The sequence below is a fragment of the Ochlerotatus camptorhynchus genome, unplaced genomic scaffold, assembly GCF_037179485.1.
Source record: "Ochlerotatus camptorhynchus isolate MF236.1 unplaced genomic scaffold, CSIRO-AGI_Acam_v1.1 ptg000285l, whole genome shotgun sequence".
Classification (NCBI taxonomy): Eukaryota; Metazoa; Arthropoda; class Insecta; order Diptera; family Culicidae; genus Ochlerotatus; species Ochlerotatus camptorhynchus.
In genome coordinates this window covers 272,615-300,579 of record NW_027040774.1, presented here as the reverse complement: position 1 = coordinate 300,579, position 27,965 = coordinate 272,615, and the positions used below count along the sequence as shown (strand labels likewise).

At 39.9% G+C, this 27,965-nt stretch overlaps 1 protein-coding gene across 1 annotated transcript; it reads left to right on the top strand.

The window, feature by feature from the left end:
- Positions 1–27,750, top strand: LOC135706670 (uncharacterized). Its single transcript, XM_065228317.1, has 4 exons — positions 1–28; positions 98–154; positions 2,024–2,278; positions 22,970–27,750. Exons 1-4 carry the CDS (start codon positions 1–3, stop codon positions 23,497–23,499), a joined length of 870 nt encoding a protein of 289 aa, XP_065084389.1. The 3' UTR covers positions 23,500–27,750.
- The last annotated feature ends 215 nt before the right edge of the window (positions 27,751–27,965 follow it).

Sequence of the window (27,965 nt, the reverse complement as noted above, 5' to 3'; positions counted from 1 at the left end):
ATGGGTCTGTTCCCGTACTTGCTTTTCTGTAAGATTCTGAACAGCAAAAAGCAAAAGTATGCTCCCGTGCTTGCTACATCATATTATATTCTTACAGCAACATACAACAACATACAGAAACCTGCAGCAACCTACAGCAAAAGCAAAAAAGCAAGTACGGGAACAAACCTAATAATACTGATACAAAAATGGTACAGACTTTGAAAGTTCTCAATTAACAACTGTGGAAGTGCTCAAAGAACACTAAGTTGAGAGCCGGCGTAAAGTCCCAGTAGGGACGTAATAAGACCAAAGACGGAGAAGGTCAGGCAGCTGAAAAATCAGTGAGTAACCAGCTCTAAATTTGCCATGACAGCATTGTTGGAGACTAGCAGATTGTAAAGTTATTTAATATTTAATAGTTTAAGACCTCCTACTCACCTCATCATACCGTTTGACGATATTGCTCAACGGGTAAGCTTGATATCTGTATGTACTCATAGGAAATTTTCTCAGATGCACTCACATTCACAAACCGCTGCCATAGACAGCATCCTTCCACACTACTCACCAGGCTATTTTTGATGATGATGATGATGTCTACAATATGCTACGGTGAAATGTAAAGTTTAATCCCATCAAAACAGTTGACGTGTTGATGGTACACATCGCCCCTTCAGCGTCAACAGAGGACAGAGCTTTTGCACTGTCGTCCTGTGCTTAGGTAATGTTGCCTGTCTGCAACAAAATGTGCGCAACCGTGTTCAAAATCAAATTGAAATGGAAAAGACAACCAGTCGGCACATTGGCTTTGAGCGGATGGTGGAAAGCCCAAAACGGGACACAAGAAGCAGAAAATCCGATTTTTCGCATAGTATGGAACCCTGTCTCTAGTTTCGAATGATGGCGCCACTGTTGTTATAGATATTTATACGGATGTACGGAGGCGTCAGTGTCATGTAACTGGTGAATTTTGCTTGGGAATAATGTTTTGTAACCTGACACACAATTGCAATCCCAGAGAGTCGTTTCAATCTGAACGGAAATTAATTCCATTGCCTATTGTCAATTTTTGTCCAGCATTTCTTTGGATTGGCGTGTTCAGGGAGCCTGGGGGAATTCAGATTTGAACCATTTACTGCTGCAGCTGTTGTTATTAACCAAAGCTGTTCCCCAAACACAGTGGGAAAATTCGACCAAACCATTCACCTACATCCATGTGATGGTTTAAACATATGGACCAATTGGTTGTTTTGTGATGGATAGGACCCATATCAAATGGGTAGGAACTAGGACTTAGTTTGAATGTCCATCATGATTGCTGGTTGAATCCGAGACCATTTCGGAAAAGTGAACACAAAAGTCTAATCTACATGCGACTTTTGCTGGCCGAGGCAATTGTCATCCGATCATTCCGACATCAGAAAGAAAACTAACCCTGTCCGATGAATTAAGCATTCATGAGCGAGTGATGGGCTTTGGCTTTGTGTGAACATATTTTAGCTTCCAAAAATTCATACAACTCTCTTCGGTCTTTAAGCTCACGCCACCAATCAACACTCTGCTGACAGTCAGGCTCATCAATCACGTGAATTATGTTCGAGAGGAGCCAGTCATAACATAAATTGGCTTTTCGTATTATAACAGACAACCGTCTGCTTCGAACAATAAATTAATTAAAAATCTCCATCCGGCCAATTTCTCGTTCCGTTTTGTTTTTTCCGATTTTGTCTATATTCCATCGGTTTGGCAGTGCCCCAACAGTCCTCCAGCATTGGCATTGAACCTGTGTTTATTTGGGAACTGATATTTTTTTTATTGTACTATTTCCACCCAATTTTACCTAGTTTTCCTTTCGAAGCGTGACTTCAAAATAATTGTCTAATTGTCACCGACGTTTTATAGCACACATAAAACCATTAGCAATCACATACATGTCCCTTTCCCAATGTACCACCAACAATCTCGTTCTAATTATTCTAATTATCCCCAGTTACAATTGTCACATTTCTCTCTCTCTCTCTCTCTCTCAATCCCATTTCAGCACTGGCAGGTTCCTCACTGGCAACGGCACAGCCCCGGCGGTGTTACGTCTGCGGCGAAGGGGCTGATACACCCTTCCGGTTAGCTCGGTCTCAGGCAGCGGACGATATGTCTTCCTCGCATCATCCTCGACCGGTCGGCAGCTTGCCAAATATTGTGACCACCTGTGAGGACTTTGAGCGAGATCTAGACGAACTGGACAAATACGTGCTCGAGTGTCCCCCGACGTATACCAGCTGTCTAACCCAGGTCGACGGTAAGTGAACTTGATGGTTCTTGGTACCTACATACTCTAAAACCGACCGGTGCACGTTTATGCACCATTTATATTGAGCACTAACTGTGAGATGACATAATCGTAAAGTTGGCTTTTAACGACGATGCTCTTTCTCGGTCATCACTTCGATCGGTTCGCGTCAAGTGCATTTTGTCAAGTTCCTCTCCCTGTGGGGTTTTATGGGCAGTGATTATAAGAGTCCGTAAAGAGGAGGAGGCTTAAGTAACGGCTGAATAGTTAGTCATCATCACAATCGTCTGATGCAAAGCCAACAATATGTATTGTATTTATAGACAAGGCAGCATTACACAGAGAGACCGCTGTTTGCGGATGTTGTTTTAGTCGGTATTCATTTTTCCAATTCCTAGCTGTATTATCTTTGGTAGTACCGTAAACCGGAGGAAAATTTATCACTGGGGTGAAAATGATCGGACAAACTGTGGAAAATATGTGCTTTTTAGAAGATTTAATATTGCAAGGTGATTCAAAGGAACGTTTTACAGTTATTAATTGAGAGCTTTCGATGCCTGGTACCATTTTTGCATTAGTATAATTGTTTGGCAAGTACAATCATACTCTATGCTCAGGGAAGTCGAGAAATTTCCCAACCCGAAAAATTTCTAGACCGGACCGGGAATCGAACCCAGCCACCTCCAGCATGGTATTGCTTTGTAGCTGTGCCTTTACCGACTGAGCTAAGGGAGGCCCGTTTTACCGATATTTCTCAATAAGTTTGTTTCAAAATCGCATATACAGTTGATAATAAACATATTTTTCAAACATATGAATTATATTTATGAGCTGTAATTACATAAACTCACATTCTGAGGACATACAGTAATAGTACGTTCAGACTACAGAGTTATTACATGTTTCTATGGTTTCTGTGTTGCAATTATTTGACAATCGTTATAACATGTTATAACTCTCCAATCTGTACAGCGTTTAAGCCAAAGCGATAATAAAATAAGTGCAACAACTTTTGGAACAAGTCATGAAAATCAATAAAAAAAACTCTTGTTCAATTTCACCCCAAAGCAGTATTTATAAATTTTCGAACAATAATCATTCAAAATAAATCTTACGTACATAATTAAACAAATAAAAAAAAATATTTTTTTTAACTACATGTAGTTTAAAAAATTCCTTTTTTTTTATTTGCTTGCAAGCAATGAAAATATTCATATATTACTGAAAATCGTGATCAATTGCCCCCGGTTTACGGTACACATTTAATCACGGTTTCCCTGTTCGGTATTTTTTACGAGCTGTAAATCACACAAATTAGCGAAGATTCAGCTATTCTAAATAAAACTAATATCCTGGTTACCGTTACTATAAAATAACAGCTTTGCGGAGAATGACTAAAACCCAGTAAAATAGATTACCGAGTTTTCAGTATTCGTTATGTTTTACTGGAGCAGTCAGCAAACTAAATTTCAATATTGCTGCTCCTGACAATAAATTTGAAAGTCTTATATTCTTCCAGAAGACCTCCTCTTCCATTCCACCTCACGCATTTGAAGTCATAATCAGTGAAACATCTACACAAGGGTGTAGAAACTGCCACGAAATTTGGAAGTTTCTGCAGTCCTGCATTAACTTCCAGATGTTCGACTTAGTTTGAAGAATGAACTTTCACTAAAATTACCCGTTATAGAGCTCCAGTATAAGGTACGCAATCCGGCACATCAAAAGAGCCACCAACCGGCCAACCCACCTGGACTAGTTAAAACAGCATCACTGCTTTTCCGCCATTAAGCATGTACAACTCAGTCTCCAAATAAAAATCTTTATAAATTCGAACTATGTTAATTGAATGAACCCAAACAAAACATTGATTAACAGAAACAAACACGTATTTGATGAAATTACGAACTTTTTCATCAAAAAACTAAAAATACTGAAAAACTCAGCTATTCAAACAAATAAATTACTGAAAAAGGCAGCAATTCTTTATTGACTGAAACGGCCATTTTCGACAGTTCAGAGATTCTACGATTTACTGAGTTTTCAGTAATAGCAAAAACTACGGGGTTGATTATTGAAAAGTCAGCTGTTTGTTTGTAAGAATACTGACCGCAAATGGTATCATTATTACCAAAAACCTGCTATCAAGGAATCTAGGAACATGAATACCGGCTAAAACTCAGTCCGCAAACAACGGTTTTGCGCTGTAGTTGCATTAGCCATGAACTGATAAAATATGATGCCAATCATTAACAAAAATATGCTTATACAGTGCTGATGAATTACCGGATAAAGGCGAAGGACTTCATAATATGATTTTGATTGTGGTTGAGAGTATTTAAGAGTCTATATTATTTCTCATGCGACAATATGACTGTCATGACAGAAAGTCATGAGTTCAGTCTCAGATCCCACCCACTTGGAAGTTTTTTTTTTAACTTTGATAAATTGCCAAAAACGGTTACCAAACGTATCCTATGGCCATATTTGGCTTATTTATCTACTAACAAACATTCAACCATCCCGTGACACGTGGGGTCGTAGGGGAAGTTTCAATAACTTCAGGTAAATTGCCGGAACTTAATAGAAATTCCCTGAAATTCAGAGAAGTCCAGACATAATCAGAGAAGGTCAGAGATCTTGTTCGCGATTGAAGCGAACGTAATGTGTTGTAGAAGTAGTAGTAGTAGTTGTTTTGTGTAATCGCCCTAACCACTTACCCAATCCTTTAAAACTCTACTAACCCCGAGGCGACCGCGGGTAATCGGTTTCCGAAACTAACCCTAATGTGCTACATGTTTAATTTGTATCAAGACCCTGAAAACAAGCTTTGATCATTTCCTTACGCTGCCGCTGGCTTGGCACGAGCATGCAAGCAGCAGCACCGACCGAGCGACGAGCGACCGACCGACCACAAACCAACGAGCGTGCAGCGAGTGCTGATTGGTTATGAATGAAGGAGAAATCAATGAATACAACATCAAAAAGAAGAAAGCCAAACATATTTAAAGCGACGCATTTTGCGCGTCGCCATCATACAGTCCACAAGCTTTGTAAAGCAAACACCGAAATATAGCGCCGTTGAAAGTTTTAATTCATTCTCGTTTTTCCTCTTTGGACAAGCCGAAGCCAAAACAGTCCTTTTCAGGGCTATGAGTTGAGTTGAATTTCAGTCGAGCTTTTCGTTGTGTTCCTGTTGGCATTCCCACAGGGGGAATTGGCCAAATCAGCTGGAATCCTCCGAGCCGAGGATTGCCACACCATCTCCAGTGTCCGTGATCGGACATTTTTGGTCCTGCCGAACCGGATCCGTGTGATCCCATCCGTTTCTGTTGCAACCGCAACAGCGTTTCGACAATCTGACGATTGTCGAAAAGTTCCTGCCTTTCGTCGCTGTGATCAGCCGATCGGATTTCCTGCTACCTCACGAAAAGCTCGCAGAGTTTTGTTTTAGAATTTTCTTGTGGCTTGGCTAAAAGGAAAACCGCAAGTTTCTTCGAAAGTACAGTCGCGAGTGAAATCGAACCTGTTCGTCGTCGCGTGTGCAAAACAAAACGTACGCGAACGTCTTACGTCGTGCGCAAGTGGTGGAACGTGTTTATTCCTGTCCGTTCCTGCCTACCGTTGTGCAGGTGATCGCTGTGCTTGATGCCAATTCAACACACACCTGTGAAGACCGAAAAGGAGAAGATGGCTGAAGTGAAGACTCTTGTTCACCTTCGTGGGCAAGCGAAGGCCAAAGTGACGAGGATCCGGAAGGCCGTTGAAGAAGCATCTGGAGCTGGAGCAAGGCAATTGAGTATGGTGCAGCTGAAAGTCTTCACACGCAATTTGGAAACGCACTACCAGGAGTATTGTGATATTCATCGGCAAATCGTCGCTTTGACTCCCGCCGAAAAACTAGTGGACCAGGATGAAACGTACATGCTATTCGAAGACCAACACAACGAGGCTTGCATGTTGGTCGAAACATTAATCCAGTCGATGACCGAGCCGCAACTTCGTCCGATGCCATCGTCCCAGCGAGAAGGGATTCCTCGCATCATCGTACAGCAGCAACCACTCAAGGCTCCCATTCCCACCTTCGATGGGAAACCCGAGAACTGGCCACGTTTCAAGGCCATGTTTCTCGACGTCATGAGAACATCCACCGATTCCGACGCCATCAAACTTTACCACCTTGATAAAGCGTTGATTGGTAATGCCGCTGGAATCATCGACGTCTGCACCTTGAACGAGAATAATTATGCCGGAGCATGGGAGCTGCTGGAAGAACGTTTTGAAAACAAGCGGCTCATCGTAGACACACACATCCTGGGGCTGCTTAGCCTGAAGAAAATGAACCGAACAAGTGCCAAGGATCTTCGGGAATTAGTCTACGAAGTATCCCGGCACATCGATGGATTGAAGCTCATGGAGGAAGTGATGAACGGTATGTCGGAGCGTTTGGTTGTCAACCTCTTGGCAACAGCTCTGGATGCCAAAACCCGGATGGAATGGGAATCAACCGTTCCCCACAAGCAAATTCCCACGTACAAGGACACGATGGAGTTCCTAAAGAAGCGCTGCGCAATCCTGGAGCGGTGCGAGGATGCGATCGTGAAGCCGCCCGTTACGAAGCCATCTGTACCAAGCAAGAATCAAGTGAAGAGCACCTCTACCAAAACTTTTGCTGTCACCGGAAAGGAGTCTTGTGACATGTGTGGAACTGGAGCCCACCCGAACTTCAAGTGCGAGATCTTCCGAGCGATGACCGTCGTGCAACGGCAAGCCAAGGTAAGAGAGATCAAAGCTTGTTTTAATTGTTTGAAAGTGGGTCATTTAAGTAATTCGTGTACATCGTCATATACGTGTTCTAAATGCAAGGGTAGACACCATACCCTTCTGCATAGTGATAAACCGGTTTTCCAGTCTACCTCGAAATCCAATGTCTCGAACGCTGAATCCCAGTCTGTTTCTGAGGTTTCACAGTCAATTTCGAAGTCTCAAACTTTTCCTGATGTTTCGCAGTCTGTCTTGAAATCGAATGTCCCAAATGTGCAATATCAATCTGTTCCCAAGGAATCCCAGTCCAATAGTGCAGTCTCGCGTTCACTGAAGCAACCCCCACGTCTGAGTCATAGTTTGTTGATGACCGCTAGGGTTCAGATTAAGGATTCGGATGGAAATCTGAAATACTGTCGAGCATTTTTGGATTGTGGTTCCCAGGCTCACCTTACTTCTCGTAGTCTGGTTAAGTCTTTGAATCTACCCTGTTTCTCCACTAACGTTGAGGTAGTCGGAGCAAATGGTCAGCGTTCAACGCTATCTGAGATGGTTAGAATTGAGATACGTTCTTGTAATTCTAGCTATGCTGCGCAACTTGAGTGTCTTGTTGCTGACAAAGTTACTGGCCCTATGCCATCTGTTCCATTTGATGTAAGGAAGTGGAACATCCCTCCGAATCTTCCACTTGCAGATCCTGAATTTCATATTCCTGGTGAAATTGACTTGCTGATTGGAATTCAGTTGTTTTTCAAATTATTGCTGCCAGGTCAAGTCAAGATGGCTGATGAACTTCCAATCCTCCAAGAAACTCGGCTTGGATGGGTTGTTGCTGGTTCTATCGAAGAGTCTCATTTTGCACAACATTGTTACTCTGTGGGTCTGCAAAGTCTTGCTGATTCTATGGAAAGGTTTTGGTCGATTGAATCCGTGGATTCATGTAATCCTCTCACCAATGAAGAACAGTTGTGCGAAGAAATTTTCTGCTCCACAACCCATCGCGACCAGAATGGTCGTTACATTGTTCAGTTGCCCCTGAAAGATTCTATTCATCGGGTAGAAGACAATCGTTCGATTGCTCTTCGTCGATTCTTCATGCTGGAACAACGGTTCCTGAAAAACCCTGAGCTGAAAAAACAATATGCAGAGTTCATCAATGAGTACAAATCCCTCGGTCACTGTATTCAGATTGATGAGTCTCAAGATCCTCCAAAGCTTTTGAAGTATTATGTCCCTCACCATGCGGTTTTGAAGCCTACGAGCTCTTCAACGAAGCTCAGAGTTGTGTTTGATGCTTCATCGAAGGGTAATGGACCTTCCCTGAATGATGCTTTGATGATCGGACCAGTGGTCCAAGATGATATCCTCTCGATCAACCTGCGTTTTCGTAAGCATCGGTTCGCCTTCTCTGCTGACGTTAGTAAAATGTACCGGCAAATAGCACTTGCCAGAATCCACACTTCTTTGCTTCGAATTTTCTGGAGAGAAAATCCAAATGATCCCTTACAAGTTTTGGAATTAACGACAGTAACCTATGGTACATCTTCTGCGCCATTTTTAGTCACAAGGGCACTTCAGCAGCTTGCTATTGATGATGGTGATCAATTTCCGATTGCAGCCAAGATCGTTCTTGAAGATTTTTATGTTGATGATGTTCTGTCTGGGTCTGAAACCATAGAAGGGGCCATCCAATGTCGTCTCGAGCTCACGGAGCTACTCCGAAAAGGGAGATTTCCCATTCATAAGTGGTGTGCGAATGACTCAGCGATTTTGGAGTCAGTTCCAGAAGAAGAAAGGGAAAGGTTCTTGTCTTTTGAAGTTTGCAATCGAGTTGCAGAAATTGTTGATCATTCTGTTGATGCTAATTGGAATTACATCAAGTCGTCCGAAAACCCAGCTGATGTTGTCAGTCGTGGTCAACCCTCCCAACTCCTTGCCTCGAACGAACTTTGGTGGAACGGACCTCCGTTTCTGCGAAGTAATTGCTATCCGATTGATGAGCTTAATCCTCTTCCCGATGATAAACTACCGGAATTGAAACCAGTAGCCGCGTCTACTGCCGTTCTTGTTCCTGAAACCCTCCCAGTTATGACTGCCTTTAGTTCATTCCGAAAGCTTCAGCGAGTGATTGGATATGTCAGGAGATTTGTTGTGAATGCAAGGTCTCCCAAATCGGAGCGCATCACTTCGGAATACCTAACTGTGCGAGAGTTGAAAGAGTCATTAAATTTGATTGTTAAGTATATTCAAGGAGTTGCATTTTCTGACGAAATTCGTCGGCTTGAATCAGGTGAACCTTTGCGTCGACTCAGTAGTCTGAATGTTATTATGAATGATGGTGTGTTGAGAGTGGGTGGAAGACTGAAACATTCATGTTTGCCATATGGTTCAAAGCACCAAGCCGTACTCCCTGACAAAAACCCAATTGTCAAATCGTTGCTAAGAGCAATGCACTGCGAAATGTTGCACATTGGTCCGTCTGGTCTCATTTCGTTGGTCCGCCAGAGATTCTGGCTTCTGAATGCTCGTTCTGTTGTCAGGAAAATCATCCGGTCTTGCGTTACATGTTTCCGATCCAATCCGAGGTTGCTTCAGCCATCTATGGGCGATCTACCTGAGGTTAGAGTCGTTCCAGCTCCACCTTTCTCGAAATCAGGAGTTGATTTCGCAGGGCCAGTTTTCATTCGCCAAGGCAGTAGGAAACCTGTTCTAGTGAAGGCTTACATTTGTCTTTTTATTTGTATGACCACCAAGGCCATACACTTGGAATTGGTATCGGATTTGTCTGCTTCATCCTTTGTTGCAGCACTTCATCGTTTTGTTGCTCGACGAGGTCTCATCGAGGAACTGTTCTCGGACAACGGGACAAATTTTGTAGGAGCCAAATCTGATCTGCACGATTTGTTCCAGTTGTTCAAAAGTGATCAACTGCATGGACAGTTGAATGAGTTCTGTCAGGTTCGGGAGATAAAATGGACTTTTATTCCACCCAGGGCGCCCAATTTTGGGGGGTTGTGGGAAGCTGGAGTAAAGAGTACCAAAACACACCTTAAAAAAGTTCTTCGTGATGCTTCGCTGACGTTTGAGGAGTATTACACTGTGCTCACACAGATCGAGGCGATCCTTTACTCCCGACCACTGTTTCCGTCCTCTTCAGATCCCAATGAGCTTGAAGCTGTTACGCCCGGGCATTTCCTCATTGGTCGCCCATTGACTGCTATTCCGGAACCTTCACTTGAAGATGTAAACATTAATAGACTTACACGCTGGCAGCTTGTCCAGCGTATCCGTGACCATTTTTGGAAGCGATGGTCTCGCGAGTATTTGAATACCCTACAAACCCGTCAAAAATGGACAAAGGGTTCCAAGAATGTAACTCCAGGGATGGTAGTATTGTTGAAGGAAGATAACCTTCCACCTCAGGCGTGGAAACTGGCTCGAATTCTGAAGGTCTACCCCGGATCAGATTCAATTGTTAGGGTTGCAGATGTCCAAACCTCTCATGGTATTTTCCGCCGCCCAATCTCGAAGTTGGCCCCTTTACCCTTTGATTCAACCCAGCCCTCTGTTGTTCATCAAGTTCCTCTTTGCCCGGGGGGAGAATGTTCGCGATTGAAGCGAACGTAATGTGTTGTAGAAGTAGTAGTAGTAGTTGTTTTGTGTAATCGCCCTAACCACTTACCCAATCCTTTAAAACTCTACTAACCCCGAGGCGACCGCGGGTAATCGGTTTCCGAAACTAACCCTAATGTGCTACATGTTTAATTTGTATCAAGACCCTGAAAACAAGCTTTGATCATTTCCTTACGCTGCCGCTGGCTTGGCACGAGCATGCAAGCAGCAGCACCGACCGAGCGACGAGCGACCGACCGACCACAAACCAACGAGCGTGCAGCGAGTGCTGATTGGTTATGAATGAAGGAGAAATCAATGAATACAACATCAAAAAGAAGAAAGCCAAACATATTTAAAGCGACGCATTTTGCGCGTCGCCATCATACAGTCCACAAGCTTTGTAAAGCAAATACCGAAATATAGCGCCGTTGAAAGTTTTAATTCATTCTCGTTTTTCCTCTTTGGACAAGCCGAAGCCAAAACAGTCCTTTTCAGGGCTATGAGTTGAGTTGAATTTCAGTCGAGCTTTTCGTTGTGTTCCTGTTGGCATTCCCACAGGGGGAATTGGCCAAATCAGCTGGAATCCTCCGAGCCGAGGATTGCCACACCATCTCCAGTGTCCGTGATCGGACAGATATTTAGGGAAGTTTTTTAAAATTTGGAACCGTTCTGCGAACTTCAGAGCAGAAAGTTCCGTTAACATCAAATTTCGAAAAGTTACGAACAGTTCCACTAATTTTAGGTAAATTGAGCGAAGCCTAAAGAAGTCCAGAAAAGTTTAGAGAACTTCATAAAAATGTCGAAACCATCGCAGAAGTTCCAAGAAATTCATGGAAGTGCAGAGAATTTTGAAAACTTATTTGAGGTTCCTTAAACTTTTGAGAAGCTTGTAGAATTTCAGAGCAGTCCGGTTAACCTTACGAAAATTGTAGAAGCTAATAGCAGTTACGAAGATTGAAAGTGAATTTCGAAGATTTCATCAATATACTACTGGAACATTGGGGGAGTATAGAAAATTTCTGCAATTCAGGACCTCCAAGTGGTTTCGAAAAATTCAAGGCGGTTTCATTAACTACAGAGCAGATGCAAGAATTTTCAAGAAGTTCTGAGAATCTCAGGTACTTGAGAAAAATTTTGGTTACATAAAAAAAAATAATTCATGAGCTTCAGGAAGCTTACAGATCTTTAGGAAAGTTTCTAGAGCTTAAATAAAGTCCAGACTTTTGGGGCGGTTCAAAGACCTGTAAAGGTAAGTTGAGAATTTTAGAAAACCTCATAAATATATCAGGAATTTAACAGAAGACCATGGAACTAAATGAAAGTTTCAAGATTTTTAAAACCATTTCATTAATTTCTGTGCAGGTGAATTCCGAGAACTTCAGGAAAGCTCCAAGAGCATCAGGAAACATAAAATTCATCAGGACAGTTTTACTAACTTCAATTAAATTGTAGGAACTTTAAAGTAGCAAAGTGCCAATAGCATCAGGAAATTAGTGGAACATCAAGAGAATGTGGGAACAGTTTAAGGAAAGTTCCGTAAACTTTAGAGCAAAAAACTTAAGAAAAAAAGCAAAGATCAGAGAACTTCAAGGCAGCTCGGACAGTTTCAGACAACTGTAAAAACTTTTGAAATGTTCCGTGACCTTCAGAGTAGTTCAGGAAACTCCTGAAAGTTTAGACGAATTAAGCGCAATCTTATTAATGATCATCAGGAAAGTTCCATAAATTTCAGGATGGTTGCCGGGACATTAAGTCAGTTCCAAAAACTTCAGGAAAGCACAGAGAAGATCAAGGAAGTTTAGAGATTTTGAAGAAAGAAAAAAAGAAAGTTCTGATCTTTAGGATAGTTACAATCTAGGTTTGACGAAGTCGACCAAGTAACAATTTCTAGTTGGAAAATGCTTTCGTTTTGATTTTACCACAACTTCTGTGAATCCCTTGTTTACATTGTTTTGGAGAATCTATTCCACTGCAACACAAAGCTTTTTATAGGTGTTCACTAACGTATTCAGGATAACATTTACCCAAAAAACAATTTCTTGTTGAAGAAACGCTTTCATTGTGATTTTATTCAGCTGCATGCTGAATAATAACAGTACAATTTGTTTATCACAACTTCTTTAAAACCCTTGTTTACACTGGTTTGGAGAATTTTTTCAACCACAGCATTATATGTATACGGTATAGAAGTAGATGCATCTTTTATATAACCTATAGTTAAACTTAAGCTTTATTGTTTTGCATGGTTAAATCTCTTATATCACGTTTGTTGACACTAACAGCTGCTTCGAAATTTAGTAGAGAGTAAACCTAGAGTAATATTAGTATAACAATTGTCGTGGAACGCCAAAATAAGCGCTTGTACAATTTGTTTGTGCACATTTAAAAAATATGTAATATGATGACGAAGGAAGTAGTATCAAGCATCTATTTAATCTTTGATTAATATTCTTTCAATTAATCACTCTTTAATGCCTTAACTAAAAGAACCTATCCAGAATTAAATTATTGATTATATTATATATGTCCTAAATAAATGTTTGCATTTATTAATAACACCTATAAAAACACCGTCGAGTATTTCTCGAAGCACGATTCGACCTCATGATCCTGGATTGCCTGCCGCTTCTGTTTCCATCTGCTCTATTATTGATTGAATAATTTGATCATATGAGAGAAGTATATCAAGATCTTCGGTAAAGTGACTTCTTTTGCAATCGAATAATCATTGCTTTACGGTCATATAAACGTACCTATAACTTGTCATTAAACAACAACTTCATCAAAAATGTAAAATGACTTTACAATAATTGAATAAATGCTTAACAAACATACCTGGAAGCACTGTTAGAATGCTCTAATAAGAGTTGCTTAGATAACTTGTATAAGTTTCCGTGCTTGACAGCAACTTTTAGTGTAGTTGAACAATGTGTGCAGTGATAATCATTGAAACTGTTTTTCATGATCGTGACAATACATAGTGTTGCATAAAAGAAGTCTTTTGGAGTATAATGCTTCTATACCACGTTATATACAACTCTTGTCAATCTGCTTAACTGAGGTGCTAAAAAAGGTATCGTAAGTCTTATGAAGCATATAGTTAAACCAAACGCAAAAAATCATTCAAAAGCGCTCCATGCAGTTTTTAAAGCTTTTAACCAAACGGTAATATAACTTAATTCTTGTTCAACTCTGGAAGCTTTTATTCAACGTTTGATCAACTCAGGTGGTTTATAAGTGCTCTCAATTGTTTGTTGGGGTAACAGTTTTCGAACCAATCAATTGAACCAGTCATTTATTGCTTGGAGATTATATACCAGTGATGAACGAGTACCCAGAAAACAATTTGAGCTGATTAAGAGCTGCATAAGTCATGTTTTAGCTGAAAAAGCACATGTTTGCTTGAATAAGCTATCCTTCAGCTTGCAATGTTCATTGGGTAGTCAGCTCAGCTAATTCTTTAAAAGCAGCTTCCCTGAAGTTATTGTAACCTAGTTCTGGCAAAGTCAGCTCAGACTTTGCCAGAACTAGGTTACAATAACTTCAGGGAAGCTGCTTTTAAAGAATTAGTTCCTATAAATTCAGGGGCAGTTTCATGAATTTCAATTCAATGTCTAGAACTTCAGTGACATCTTGCAACCGCGTTAATTATATTGATTATGAATTTCAGGAAAATTAACCTTATAGAAGTCCTGATAATTTTAGGGAAGACTAAAGAACACCAAATGAATTTAAAAAAAAACTTTAAAAAAGATTTAGGAACTTTACAGGAGTCCAGATAACTTCAAATAATCCCGAGAATTTCAGAATACACTGAACCATCATGGATCTTCTGATGAATCTTTCATGAATATTAGGAAAATCGCGGCAACTTGTGAGAAGTTTCGAGAACATCTAGTAAATTTTAAGAACTTCAAGATGCTAAGGTAAATTTTGCTAGCATACTACAGGGAAGATCAACACACTTAATTTTTTTCGCCGAGATTCCAACAGCCGATTATTTCTGCAATTTGTTTTGCTGAGGTTCAGTAAAACAATTGCTGAGACTCAGCTAACAAATAACATTTTGCTGAGATATCAGCTAACAAACAGATATTTTGCAGAGATATCAGCAGAGAGTAAATGCCGAGGTAATCGGCTGTTGGAGATTTTACCGAGCTAGATTAAGTGTGACATCAGGAAAATTTTGGGAACTTTTAATATAGTTCTGTGAAATTCAGAGAAGTCCAGGGAATTTATTAAATTCCAGAAAATTTCTGAGAGAACTTCAGAGAAGTTGAAATAATTTCTGGGAAATCCAGAGAACATCTAAAAGTTGATATAAATTCACAAATGCTTATAAATTTTTACTGAAGTTACGTGAAGTTCGGGGAAGTTACGAGAATGTTTGAAATATTAAGTCCGAGTCTTTAAATCCGAGTCTTTACGTCCGATCAATGAACATCTGGAAGATTTTGAGAACTCTAGAAGAGTTCCAACAACTGTCGCATAAGGGTTTTGGTTTAAGAAAAATCTGGCCACGTAAATGTCGGGATAGACCAGTGGTTGAAGGTTAGGTTAGGATCTCGATTCACATCGAGTACAGAACACGAAATATAAAAGGCAAAAAACCATAACATAGCAAAAATTAAGCAATACTCGAATGAAGGTGGGGGAGGTGACTGTCAAATACGAACAATCGTCGCCTACCTTGCATAACTGGTTTGTTTATGTTTGGAACCAAATTCACATATGGGAAATTAATGAGCGTAAACAGGTGAGGCCCAGTAAATTTATCGTCTCTTTTGTTCTCTGGCTGATTAAGGGAAGGTTCATTTGGATTTGGCCGAAAATCGTGCAAACTTTGCGAATTTTTTGTGGGAAAACGAAAAGACATACAAAGTTGTGCTATTGAGTTTTAATGCGTTATACATTGATGACTACAAAATGTTTTTTGTTTTTGAAAAATTCAAAATGGCGGCTTCAAAATGGCGGATATTGTCGGCATCTGCGCACGAAACAATGTCCCCTGCTGTCAATTGTAGGGCCTTCCGTGGTAAACTGAAATGAGTAACTGTCATATATTATGAAAATACATAAAATTTCCTACGGCATATAGGGTAAATGTCGGCTTCGGCACCCATTGACTGTTTTCGTCAATCAAAATTTAAACGTTAATTTCACTATGTTTTACCATCAACACACTTCCCTGAATGTATCCAAATGATTCTTCAGTCTTTCAGCTTCAATCTGATTATATTTGTAGGACCGAGCAATCCTTTTATGCCAGATTTTTCTTCAAATGAAGCATACGTAATACAAAATGGGGCTGATTTCGAGTTGCCGATAATAGAACAGCTGGTTAACACGCAGTTCTAATGGGAAGGTTGCCGAAGAAAACGAGGCTGCCGACAATAGTCACACTCACCTGAGAAGTTTAGAGCGTTGTAAAAACGCTTTCAAACAGTTTTGAAGAATTCTGTCGATTGGAATGGATAGAGAAGCAAGCAGCAGATGAATGTTAACAAACAGACACGTCATATATGTGCGTGACGCTGTGAAAATGCTAATAGAAGTGCGGACGCTGCTTAGATTGACGAGAATACGTAAATTCCCCTACCTAACCTAAACAAATTTTTAACGAAAAAAAACCTAGCTTTTTGGACATTAAAAAAAAAGTTAATTTTTTTTACTTCGATCTCGTTTAAAAATTATAAAAAAACAATTTTTCATGCCAATGATAGGTATAAGCCGTAAAGAAAAGTATTCACTTTAAAACTATGTTTGAATGAAGCGAATCGGATGAATAGAACAAGACTTATCATTGACAAGAGTTCTCAAAACATGGTTCCGAGAAAAACGCGTTTAAAGTTTTAAAGAAAAATACGTATTGTACCGGAATATCCTTTGACACATATATTCTACACAAGTGTAGTTTTAATTATATGTAAAAAAAAATCGATTTTTTAGACAAAATCTAATTGAACCTCCCCTTAAATGGATGACAGAGTTTAACGTCACACTCCTTCAACCGTATAAACAGCGGGAGAACGAAAGAGATGAGAAATTCACTGAGCCTTACATATTAACATCTCATTGATGGATTTTCAGTAGGCCGATTTGGCAGCACATCCCGCCCTTGGTCACTCCCAGTCCCATTCAGTTAATTAATTGTGTAATTCCCCTGAATTTTGATAAGTGCAATCAGTTTAAACTAACCTTTGGATATAATATTCCAACTGGAACTTAGCACTTGCCTTCAATATGTTGGACTTTTGATCAATTATTGATAGATTTTTAAGCCTTCACATTCACACTCTCGAATTATGAAGAATATTTCTTTTTGAAGAATATTCCAATCTTTCAAACCACATGCGATCAACTTCAAAAGCAATTATTCCTAATGTCTCCAGGATTGAAAAAAAAAACCCATCATCTACCATCATTAAAATTTCATTTCTATCCTTCCCCTCTCGAACTGAAATTCATTTTAATAAATATTCACCCTCCCATAATCTACGCAATCTCCACCAAGTACTGGATGTGCCATACCTCCCTTACCTTTACCTAGGCTCAATTCCTCCAGCGAAGAACGGTCGCATTTCGGAAATTGGAAGAGACAACCCAGCCGCAACTATTTTTCAGCAAAGAAACAACCATCTTATTAGTGTGTGAGTGGTGAGACGGTGGCGAGAACGAGCGTGGGGCCGGAGAGCGAAGCATCCATCCGCACCGGGTGGTACTTTGGGGAAATATCATTAAAATTAAATTCATAGCGGAAAAGGTTTTCCTCTTTCCATCTGAGCGACGTCAGGAGGTTTGCTCGCCCGCCACGGCACAGCACCCGCTTTGTTTATTTCCTAGTTCGGAGAGGGTTGTTGTGCAGTCTTGTGTGCGAAATGGCGATGACGGTTGTTGTGGATTTTCTGATCGTTATGAGGTGAAAAGGGGCGCGAATGGATGGTAGTAACAATTGTATCATTCTTCGGGGGAAAGGGTTGGCGGCACTTGACTTTGGAGGGTGGTTTTAAATTCTTGAAATTCGTTCGTAATTGCAGTTCGTGCGCTAATAGTGCTCGCTGATAGTTTGTAATCTTGAAGTAATGCGCTTGACAAACAGAATCTAATATGTTTTTGCTCCAATTTGAAGTTGCATCTCGCAATTATAAGCTCATGCGGTACGGTTGAGAACGGAAAAGAGGGTTGATTAATAATGAACTAGTGCATGTTATGAATTGTAAGAGACTGTCTTAGTCCCCTTAGAAGTAGAACAAACATTGTCAATTATTACAGCGATCCTAGTGGACGCCAACCAATGCATGAAATTATATATGTACAGTGTATCTCAAAATTGAGAAAAACGGCTCTAAAAGCAAGTTAAAAAGATATGTCTCTGAATTTTTGGCAGCTGACTCAGCATACATTTATCAATTATTGGCACAGCATTGAGCATATTTGGTTGAGTTTGCAAAAAGTTAGAGCAATTTAAGAAAAACGCCTTTTTCTTGGAAAAATTTATTTCAAGAAAATAAAATGATCGTAACTATTTGAAATTTTGCTAATTTTTAGTCGTAATAAAGATCATTCATATGCCACTAATTTTACTAAAATTCGTTCACTAGGTAAAAAGTTAAGAATCGAGCGTTTTACTAAAACAAATCTAACTTCATACAGGCTCATCCAATAAAGACCAAAACAATAACAATAAAGCAATATACATCTGTTCAACCCCCAGCCACAATTTAAAAAAATCTATTCACCATGTTTCAAAAAATTGTCCTCTAGTGCTACGAAGAAATTTAATAAAATTTAAGTGAAAGTGTAATAAAATTCATTTAGAAAGTACTATAAAATTTATGTTGCTTTCTAGTGGATTGGGGAAAGATCTTTTCACTTTGAGTAATTTTCACATAGATGTTACATGAAAATAAAGTGAAATTTAATTCAAAAGCCTACACACTACGAAAATTTCATGTAATTTTCCGTTCCCTGAGACCGAAACATGTAAGCGGCTCTTTTGACATAAGAATTAGTTGAAAGAAACGAGAAAATGAATTCAATAAAACGTTCTCTTCTTCGATTTGCTTATGTTTCGGGTTGAGAACACTTAATTTTACATGAAATGTTTGTTTACGTTCCACAATTTACGTCCAATATGGGGGGGGGGGGGGGGTGGGGAGGTGCAGGGTTGCCAAAAGTAAATCTGTGTTTTTGTCCAAAAAAATCATTTCATCTTAGGTGCTGTTCATACACTACGTAGACAGTTTTTTTTATTCTTGACCCCCCCCCCATGCGTAGACAATTGTCCACACAATTTTTTTTTAATTTGTATGGGCCGTGGATAATCCCCCCCCCCCCTAAACTTTCTACGTAGTTTATGAACAGCCCCTTAATTTTTGTCCAGGAAATCTGTGATGATATCTGTGTTGATAATTCATTAATTGAATCCTTAAAAAATGTTCTTTGAAAAGTGATTACTTATGGCTTGGCAAGAAATAATAACTCTGACAGTTTTCATTCTCCTTTTATAATCGCAAAAAAAGCATGTATACATGCAATTAGTTGGCAAAGATGAAATTTGGCTGAAGTGACAAAAAAAAGTTTTTAAACATCTCAAGATTCAGTTTTAAAATTGTTTGATCATATTTTAAAAATATGTGTAATCTGTTTAAATCTTAAAAATCTGTTGTAAATACAGAATCTTGGTTTTAAGAACTCTGAAAAATCTGTAGAAATACAGATTTATCTGTAGTTTTGGTAGCCCTGGGGAGGGGGCGTGTTTCGTGACGCTGATGCCCTGCTTGCATTATGGTGGTTACTTTTTTGCACAGTGCTAGCACAAACGAAGTGACGGACGGAGAGACTCGAAAACTTTGGTGACGAACCTGCTATTGCAATTTTTCAGTGTACCATATGGCAACACTACTACTGGATTGTACTAACATTTTCACCAAATGTACTATAATGTTTTGGTTCTATCTCTTTCACTCTACTCAAAACTGAAATGCATAAAATAATGACAAAATGATACACTCTTTGCACACTGTCAAAAATCATTGCACACTCAAAAAAAATTTGTTCAAATCAAAACATAAAAAAATAGCCCATCTGGTGGCTAAAGGCACAACCTTCTAAGAGAATTCTATTACAGCGAACCACATTATTTTAATTGATTTCTTCGCCAGTTAGTCGTCTGTCACTTCGTTTGTGGTGCTAGTACACTAGCGCTAGCAAATCCGCATAGATGTAAACATGAGTGGTAATGAAATGAGCAGATGCACGACAGCAGCGCTGTTTTATATCTTTTCAGGTTGAAACAGAACGATGTGCAACCAAGTGGTATTCGATTATGACGACTGGGTTTGGGAAAAACGTTTATTTCATGAAAACAGTGATAAAATTAACATTTGTATATTTATCAAAAGTTTTTTTTATGAAAAATTTGGAAATTATTTATTTCAGCAGATTTGTTAAGTAATATCCTTTCAATTGGCGTATTTGGATTATAATTTCATCTATAGGTAAATAACAAAGTTACAATTGAACGCTAACACTATTTCACATATTTTTTTTTATTTTTTTCACGCCGTCGACAAAGACGTAGTTCTACGTCAAAAGAAAATTGTCGCACCATCCTGTCGGGCAAGAAAATGTTCTGGATCTGGATTGAAAACCTCCAATCCGAAGAAAAGTAAATACGAAACCGGTTGGGATCCACGAAAGCAGCAGCATCAGGAGGAACAGATGTAAAGATATCTTGCAAGAAAACCAAGACAAGCGCAACGGAACAGTTTCTGATTGTAAATCCTAGGTTCACGCCAACACAGTCCCAGTAATTAATTGAAAATTATACTCATGGCCTAGTCCTTCTGCTCGGGTGGCACGTGCCCATTCGTCTTCATACCACAGCGAGAGGGCTAATGCCCGTGTCAAGGACTAATCTTCAGACAAGTTACCCTCAACGGTAGCCGCACGTTGACTAATATTCGATCTCTAAAGTTGTGAAACGTTTATGGAACTCTATCAACCGGTGGAAACTAACGATTTTAAATTGGTTCACTACTTGACTAGCCTATTTGTCCCAAGCAAATCGATTAACGTACCCCATTCTAGTTGAAATTCTAGTACTACACTAGGTTTGTTTTGATTCGCTATGTGGTTCGTGGATTTCCCTAAGTTTCGTGGGGCGCATCGATTAGCTTGGGACCGAAGATAGTAGCAGAGCTGAGCCAAAAAGTTGAGCTCGTTTCTTCGGGACCATCTGAAGTTTTTTTTCCTGATGAAAACGTTTTGTGTATACGTATACGTGAGGTAGTGTGCGTACGGCAAACGTCAGCAATCTCTATAACAAACTGGTGGAAACTAACACAGACACACGGTGACAGAGTGGCTTACCACGTGGCTTACTCCTTATGTTATCTATATATACATAGCATAGAGGTAACTCTAAGACCAGGAGGTCACGAAGAAACGAGCTCAACTTTTTGGCTCAGCTCTGGTACTATCTTCGGTCCCAAGCTAATCGATGCATCCCTCGAAACATAGGAAAATCGACTAACCCCTCATTTTATCTGTCATACTTTCATAGCGAATCAAAACAAACATAGTGTAGTACTGGAATTTATACTAGAATGGGGTACGTTAGTCGATTTGCTTGGGACCAATAGGCTAGTCAAGTAGTGAGCCAATTTAAAATCGTTAGTTTCCACCGGTTACATAGCGCGTTACTAACAAGCAACAAGATGTTTGAACTTAGGGTTACCATATTTTTTAATAGGGTGACCCAGTAACTTTTCTCAATGTTTATATTGATTGCAAGTAGTTTTATCGGGATCTACAAACTCCGCTTTAATTGCAATTTTAAAGAGGAGCAAACTCGGTGCTTTCCTTTGGATGACACAAAATTTTTGGACGCAAATTCGAGCATGCATTCATCCGTCCTTCGGTGTCGAAATTTGGTTAGCTCTCAGCGCACGAGAGAATCAAAACAAACACTATCAGATAAGCTAGAATGTTTATTATGTAGAATAAGTTTGTCCAGATTGGGCATAAAGCGGGCAAACCCAGAACGTAGGCAACATTTATAACCCAAGTAAGTTACATGAAATTTGGATAAAAATAACTCAAATAAGGATCACATTTACCAATATTTTGGTCAAAAACCCACTCATATTCTGGTTTGTTCAGTTTACATCCAATCTGGGTGATCTCTTTGCACACTAATCGAGTCAGTACGGTTTTACCAAGTTTTTGAATTGCGGAACTGTTCGGTAAAAGTTTAAACATCTGTGGAAAATTTATTAATGAGAAAATTTGTTCTGAACTTGTTCGTACTTAGTTTTGTTAACCCCATTTAATGATATAAAATAAACTTGGTTGATTTCATTGATTCCTTACGGATAACGGTCATTTGAATTTTTACCGACGTTTTCAGCAAATTCAAAAACCCAGTAAAAACATACTGACTCCTGTAAAAAAAATCTTAGTGTGTGCGCAATCTGGATAAACTGATCTTAGCGCTCGTCTTATGGTCATGATGGTTTTGATACCAGCTACAATATTTTTCTCGCTACCACCCTCCTGGTTCCAGCACGTTTTCTGCCATTTCTGAATGCAATGAATGCAAAGGTGGTGCAATTTGAATTCATAATGCATTAATCCGCAATTGGACATCCATCATCAATAAATTTGGTGAGTCCGTTCCAGTTGAAAATCATTCTTACAAATTTATTATCATTTATCTTGCTTCCCGTTTGATACTCGGAAGGATACACTTTTTTGTTCGATTGTTGCCGTTAGGTGATAAGTTTAATTTATGCTAATGTTGAAACATAATTCCTAGAAAGCGTAGAAAGAGATAGCTGATGTTTACTCCAGTCATTTCTAGAACAAATTAAAGTAAAGCTGGTGTAATTTTAACTCGTTGTATTTGAATTCGCACCATTAAGGTCCACACGCAATGTGGGCGGAAGCGGAATGGAAACGAAGAGTTTAAATGTAGTCACAAATCACATCAAAATGATTAACCGAAGCCATTTTGGTTCTAACTAGTTTTCAATCCGACAATAGGTCGTATGAATAAAAGCGTTTACTTTACTTTTCCCGTAAGAAAAGCACGGGAAAGTAAAGTAAACTCTTTTTATTCATACGGCCCAATATCTGCCTTTTCCGTTGCCGTTCCGCTTCCGCTATCATTGCGCTTGGGCCTTTGGACTGATAAGATGCAATTTAAAAAAAAATGGTGGTCAATTATTATCACGATTCTCACAATTAGTGCTTTAATATACAGCCAAATTCACCAGCAAATCGTTAATTCTAATTTTTATCTTCTCTCCACCCCAGGTGACATGGAACTGCGAACCTGTGGTGAAAATCTTCCAATCAACGATTGCAAGAGCGCCAACAAAATCGACTACTGCTACTGCAGTGAGGATCTGTGCAACAGCCTAAAGAGAACCCAAATCCGAAGGGAAATTGAAGACTCCCAGCTGGGTGGCCAATCGGAGCATCTAAAACAGCCGCACAATAGCGACGACGAAGATCTAACCGAGTCTTCCGGAATGGAGGATTCCCATGAAAAACATCGAACCAACAATCATCGGATGAATACGGTTGGTCACGCTGCCGGTAGCAGTAACCATCGCAGCGACAAGGACTACGAAACGACACAGATTGTCATGACTCTGAAACCCGTTTCTCCTGGCTCTAGTGAACGGTGGAATAACAGTAGCGGAAGTAATTCAACCGCCAAAAGTGGCAGCAGATCGCGGTGGGCTTTGGAGCGCAGCAGAAATGGTTGGGTAGCTCTGGTGCTAATTGGTGCATCGATGTGGCGATTTGCCGGTAGTAGAGGATTCGTAAAATTAGTTTAATTAATTGGATGCAAATGTGTACGCTTATGTGATTTGGAAGATTAATTGGATGGTGGCTGGTTTTTGAGCTCCAGCGGAGACTAAAAATTCAATTATCACCAGAAGGGGCGTTTAGCAGTGAACTCAAAACTCCGTTGGATTGCGTGTATTAATTTGCATAATAGTTTTGTTGTGCTCCATACTTTCTTATGATTCAACTATACCTATAATTTAACAAAGGTCCATTAAAACATAATTTCTTTCCGAACATTCAGCAACAAAAGTATTTGGTAAAACTTTGACTCTCATTAGTTTTTGGCTTAGAAAAATCAACTATCGGTTAAATTTTATCGAAATTTCGAATTGTCAACACCCGTTAAAACTGTTTAACCAAAATAATTGCGATGAAAGCGCTAACAGTGACAATGTTAAACAAATTGAATATATTATAAAAGTGGTGCAGCTGCAAAACGTCACCCAAATTAACTGTTATTGACTGCTTCTTTGGAAACAAAACGAGCCAAAAGCATTGCAGAAATCGTTGTTATGCTTTGTTTCCGTGCTTTGTTTCCAAAGAAATAAACAACTATACGATCTCAACGAGATAATCATGCATTGATTTGTTTGTTTTTTTTTTGTCAATTTGACATCCGGCGCAGCTTACAGCAGTCTCAATGTAGATGCGATTTGTCATCGCCAGACCCAGACAATGAATAGTCACTATTCCGTAATGGATCGAAATCCGTACAATAAATCCATAAATCCAGACACTTACCATGCTCAAAATTAAATTTCAACATGATCTTATGTCTTCGTTCAGAATCATCACACATGTACTTTGAGGTTACTTGTTTTTGAGTCGAAAATCATTCAGTCCAGCCTGCCAGAGTTAAAGGGTGGAATGGTCAAAAATTGATCAATCATAATACAGTGCACACTGATTATGTTATTGTACACTCATAATGTTATGTGATTGTACACTCGACGCATTTTTATTGGCGAATTTCCATGTAAAATTCCACATAATTTTCATGTGTCCACACATAAACAGAATCCACTTAGAAGTACACATGAAATTTATGAGTCAAATGAATAGTATGTGTGGTTACACATGAATTTTATGTGTACGCATAAGAACTATGTGTCCGACACATATATATCGTTTGGTTATCACATTGCAAAAATTCATGTGTGGGACACAAACAAATAATCATTGAATTTTTATTAGTGTATAAATGATCAAACTTTATTTCATTTTGAAATTCAATTACTACAAAATACAGGAAAATTATTTGATTAGGCTTCCGATTTTCCAAATGCGAACTGTCGGGCTTTGCGTTTCACACCTTCCATCAGATTTTGTACCGCTGTTGTATCAACCTTATTTAATGCTGAACGTCAGTTTACTTTGAACTGTTTGTCATTTCCAACTGTTTTCAGAGTTTTCTTGAGGTTCCTTTTAATGATTGCCCAATATTTTTCAATTGGGTGCAGCTCCAGCGAATTGGGAGGGTATTGTCCTTGCGTACGACTTGCACGTTGTTGGCAGTATACCGTTCCTGAGCCATCTTTCCATAGGGGGTGATGCACAAATAGTTGTGGATAGTTTTCCGAACGGAACTTTGACAACTGCATTAAGGTATGTGTTGAAAAGTGTATGTTGATCTATATTCTTTTAAATCATTTTCACTTAAATTTGGCACTTCGAAAATAAATTAAAATGTTCGAAAATCTCTCTGTTGTTGATCGTCCGATTTTCGAATAGGTGTCAGAAATAAGTCTGGTAGAATAGCAGGTTTATTTCAAAAGTTTCCATCTGTCAAATTTAAGTAAAAATTCACCAAATGGAACACAGCCCTAGCATCGGGCCGATCAGCCTGCATGCCGTCTCGAACGACAACGGCCAACGATATGTAAGCTTTGCGGCCTCCCGTGGTATGCTAGTCCGAAGTACCTTTTCCCACGCAAGGATATCCACAAAGCCACCTGGAGATCACCTGACCAACACACAAAAAACCTTATCGCTCACGTTCTAATCGATGGAAAATTCTTCTCTGACAGCTTGGCGCGGCTACTCTTGAAGATGGCTGGAAGGACATCCGTACTGCTGCGGCGGTACTACGTTCTGCGATCCCGAACCGAAGAAATGACTGGTTTGATGGCGAATGCAAACTGTTAGTAGAGGAGAAGAATGCAACATGGGCGAGAATGCTGCAACACCGCACGAGATTGAATGTGGAGCACTCGGTTTTTCGAAAGAAGAAGCGTCAGCAGAAAAGATCGCGAGGCGATGGAAAATCTGTACACACTGACAAATTAAACTATTCCCATTTTGCTTGAAATTTAATCAATTTGACATTAAACTCAGTTTAATCATATCGAATGATTAAAAATTAATACTCTCTTTCTAAAAAATAATCATCCGATATTTAACCCAGTTTAATCAAGGTTGATTACATTGAAAATTATCGTTTTTGAATAAATTTTAATCATTTTTGATTCTATTTTAATAATTTTTGATTGAATTTTAATCTTTTTTGATTATCTATTAATATTTAACTAAATAAAGAAGAAGAAAAAAATATTCATAAAGAATAAAATTTAATACTGGAAAGATTAATTCGAATTTAATCATGCATGACTACTGCCGAAGTAATCATGGTTCGGACTCAATAAGATGAAGCGGGAATCGGTGGGGAATCTGCATACTTGTTAAGCTTTTTTGATTTAATTTATCTTTGAGCGCATCGTAAACGACACATGGAAATTCTAAAAGAAGTTAAATAGTTCGGGCAAATGCTACGTGCCGCAAGCCGATATGTGCAAGGAATTGGACGGTAACCTTCTCACGAATGAGCGTGAGGTGATTGAGAGGTGGAAGTAGTACTATGACGAGCACCTCAACGGTGATGCATCAGTAAACAAAAATAGCACGGCAACAGACCTTGGATCAACTACCAAATGAGCTATTAAAATTCGGTGATGAAGCTAGAGCGCTGCACTGAGTAATTGCCAAGATTTGGAAGGAGGAGATCTGAGGAGTGGATGGAAGGTGTCGTATGCCCAATATACAAAAAGGGCGACATGTTGGATTGCTGCAGCTACCGCGCGATCACACTACTGAGCACCGCCTACAATGTACTCTCCCAAATTATATGCCGCCACCTGTCCCCATTTGCAAGAGAGTTCGTGGGGTCATATCAGGCGGAATTCATGGGTGCCCGTGCTACCACGAACCAAATTTTCGCGATTCGGCAGGTTCTGCAGAAATGCCGTGAATACAACGTGCCCATACATACAATCGATCGAGATCAGCTATGGTAGATTATGAACGAATACGGATTTTCGTAAAAACTGACGCCATTGGTCAAGGCGACGATGGATCGAGTGATGAGCGTTGTTTGAGTATCGGGGACACTCTCGAGTCCCTTTGAATCTCGAAGGGGGTTACGGTAACGTGATGGACTTTCGTGTCTGGAATCTTCAGGAAGTCAATCCAACTTCTTGGTTACGCCGATAACATCGACATCATGGCACGGAACTTTAAGACGATGGCGGAAAAGTATATCAAACTTAAGGCTGAAGCTAGGCGGATTAGACTTGCCATCAACGCATCAAAGACGAAATACATGAGAGGAAGAGGATCTAGGGATGGCAATATTAGCCTCCCAGCCCGAGTTCAGTTCGTGTATTTAAGCTTACTGGTGACCGCCGAAAATGATACCAGCAGAGAAATTCAAATACGCGTTTGGAGGACCAACGCGCCCTTAGCGTTTTCGAACGGAAGGTGCTGCGTACCATCCACGGTGTAGTGCAGATGGATGATGGAACGTGGAGGAGGCGAAAGACCCACAAATTGCATCAGCTGCTGAGAGAACCATCCATCGTCCACATTGCAAAAATTGGGTGACTACGGTGGGCTGGGCATGTCGTAAGAATATCGGGCAAGGTGGATCGACCAAGTAGAAGGCGACCTGCGGACCCTTCGGAGACTACGAGGCTGGCGACGTGTGGCCATGGATCGAGTAGAGCGGAGACGACTTCTTCGGACAGCAGAGAACATCAAGGCCTGAGCCTGATTGGTAAGGTAAGGTAGCATCGGATTGATGAGGTACTACGGAAATTAAACCATTACGAGCGATTGAGCGAGAAACGTCCATTGCTAAGATAGATAACATCGATGAAAAAATGCTCCCCAAAAAGAGGTCACTACCTCTTGGGACCTGATCACACCGGGTTCTATCTCTACCTGAACGAGTTTAGGTGATACAAATACTCACATTCTTGTTGTGATTTAAAATTCAACGGTCTATCAGCGGCCGGAAAAGGTTGGAACCGGTAGGAGCTTAAATATCATTACGGGATGGGGTTAGGAATGGTTGACCAAATGTTTAAATCCATCAACAATTGTTGGAGACCGAATGTAGAGCATGATGGGTATCGCTTTAGTGAGAACTGGGGGATGTGCTTTCTGTTGTTTGTTCTGT

What these genes read in the sequence shown, in the direction of transcription:
- LOC135706670 (XM_065228317.1), top strand. Translation starts at nt 1, where the DNA reads ATGGGTCTGTTCCCGTACTTGCTTTTCT. An exon ending in GTTCCCGTACTTGCTTTTCT is followed by an intron (nt 29 to 97) that starts GTAAGATTCTGA and finishes ATATTCTTACAG; the next exon opens with CAACATACAACAACATACAG. An exon ending in CAGCAAAAGCAAAAAAGCAA is followed by an intron (nt 155 to 2,023) that starts GTACGGGAACAA and finishes ATCCCATTTCAG; the next exon opens with CACTGGCAGGTTCCTCACTG.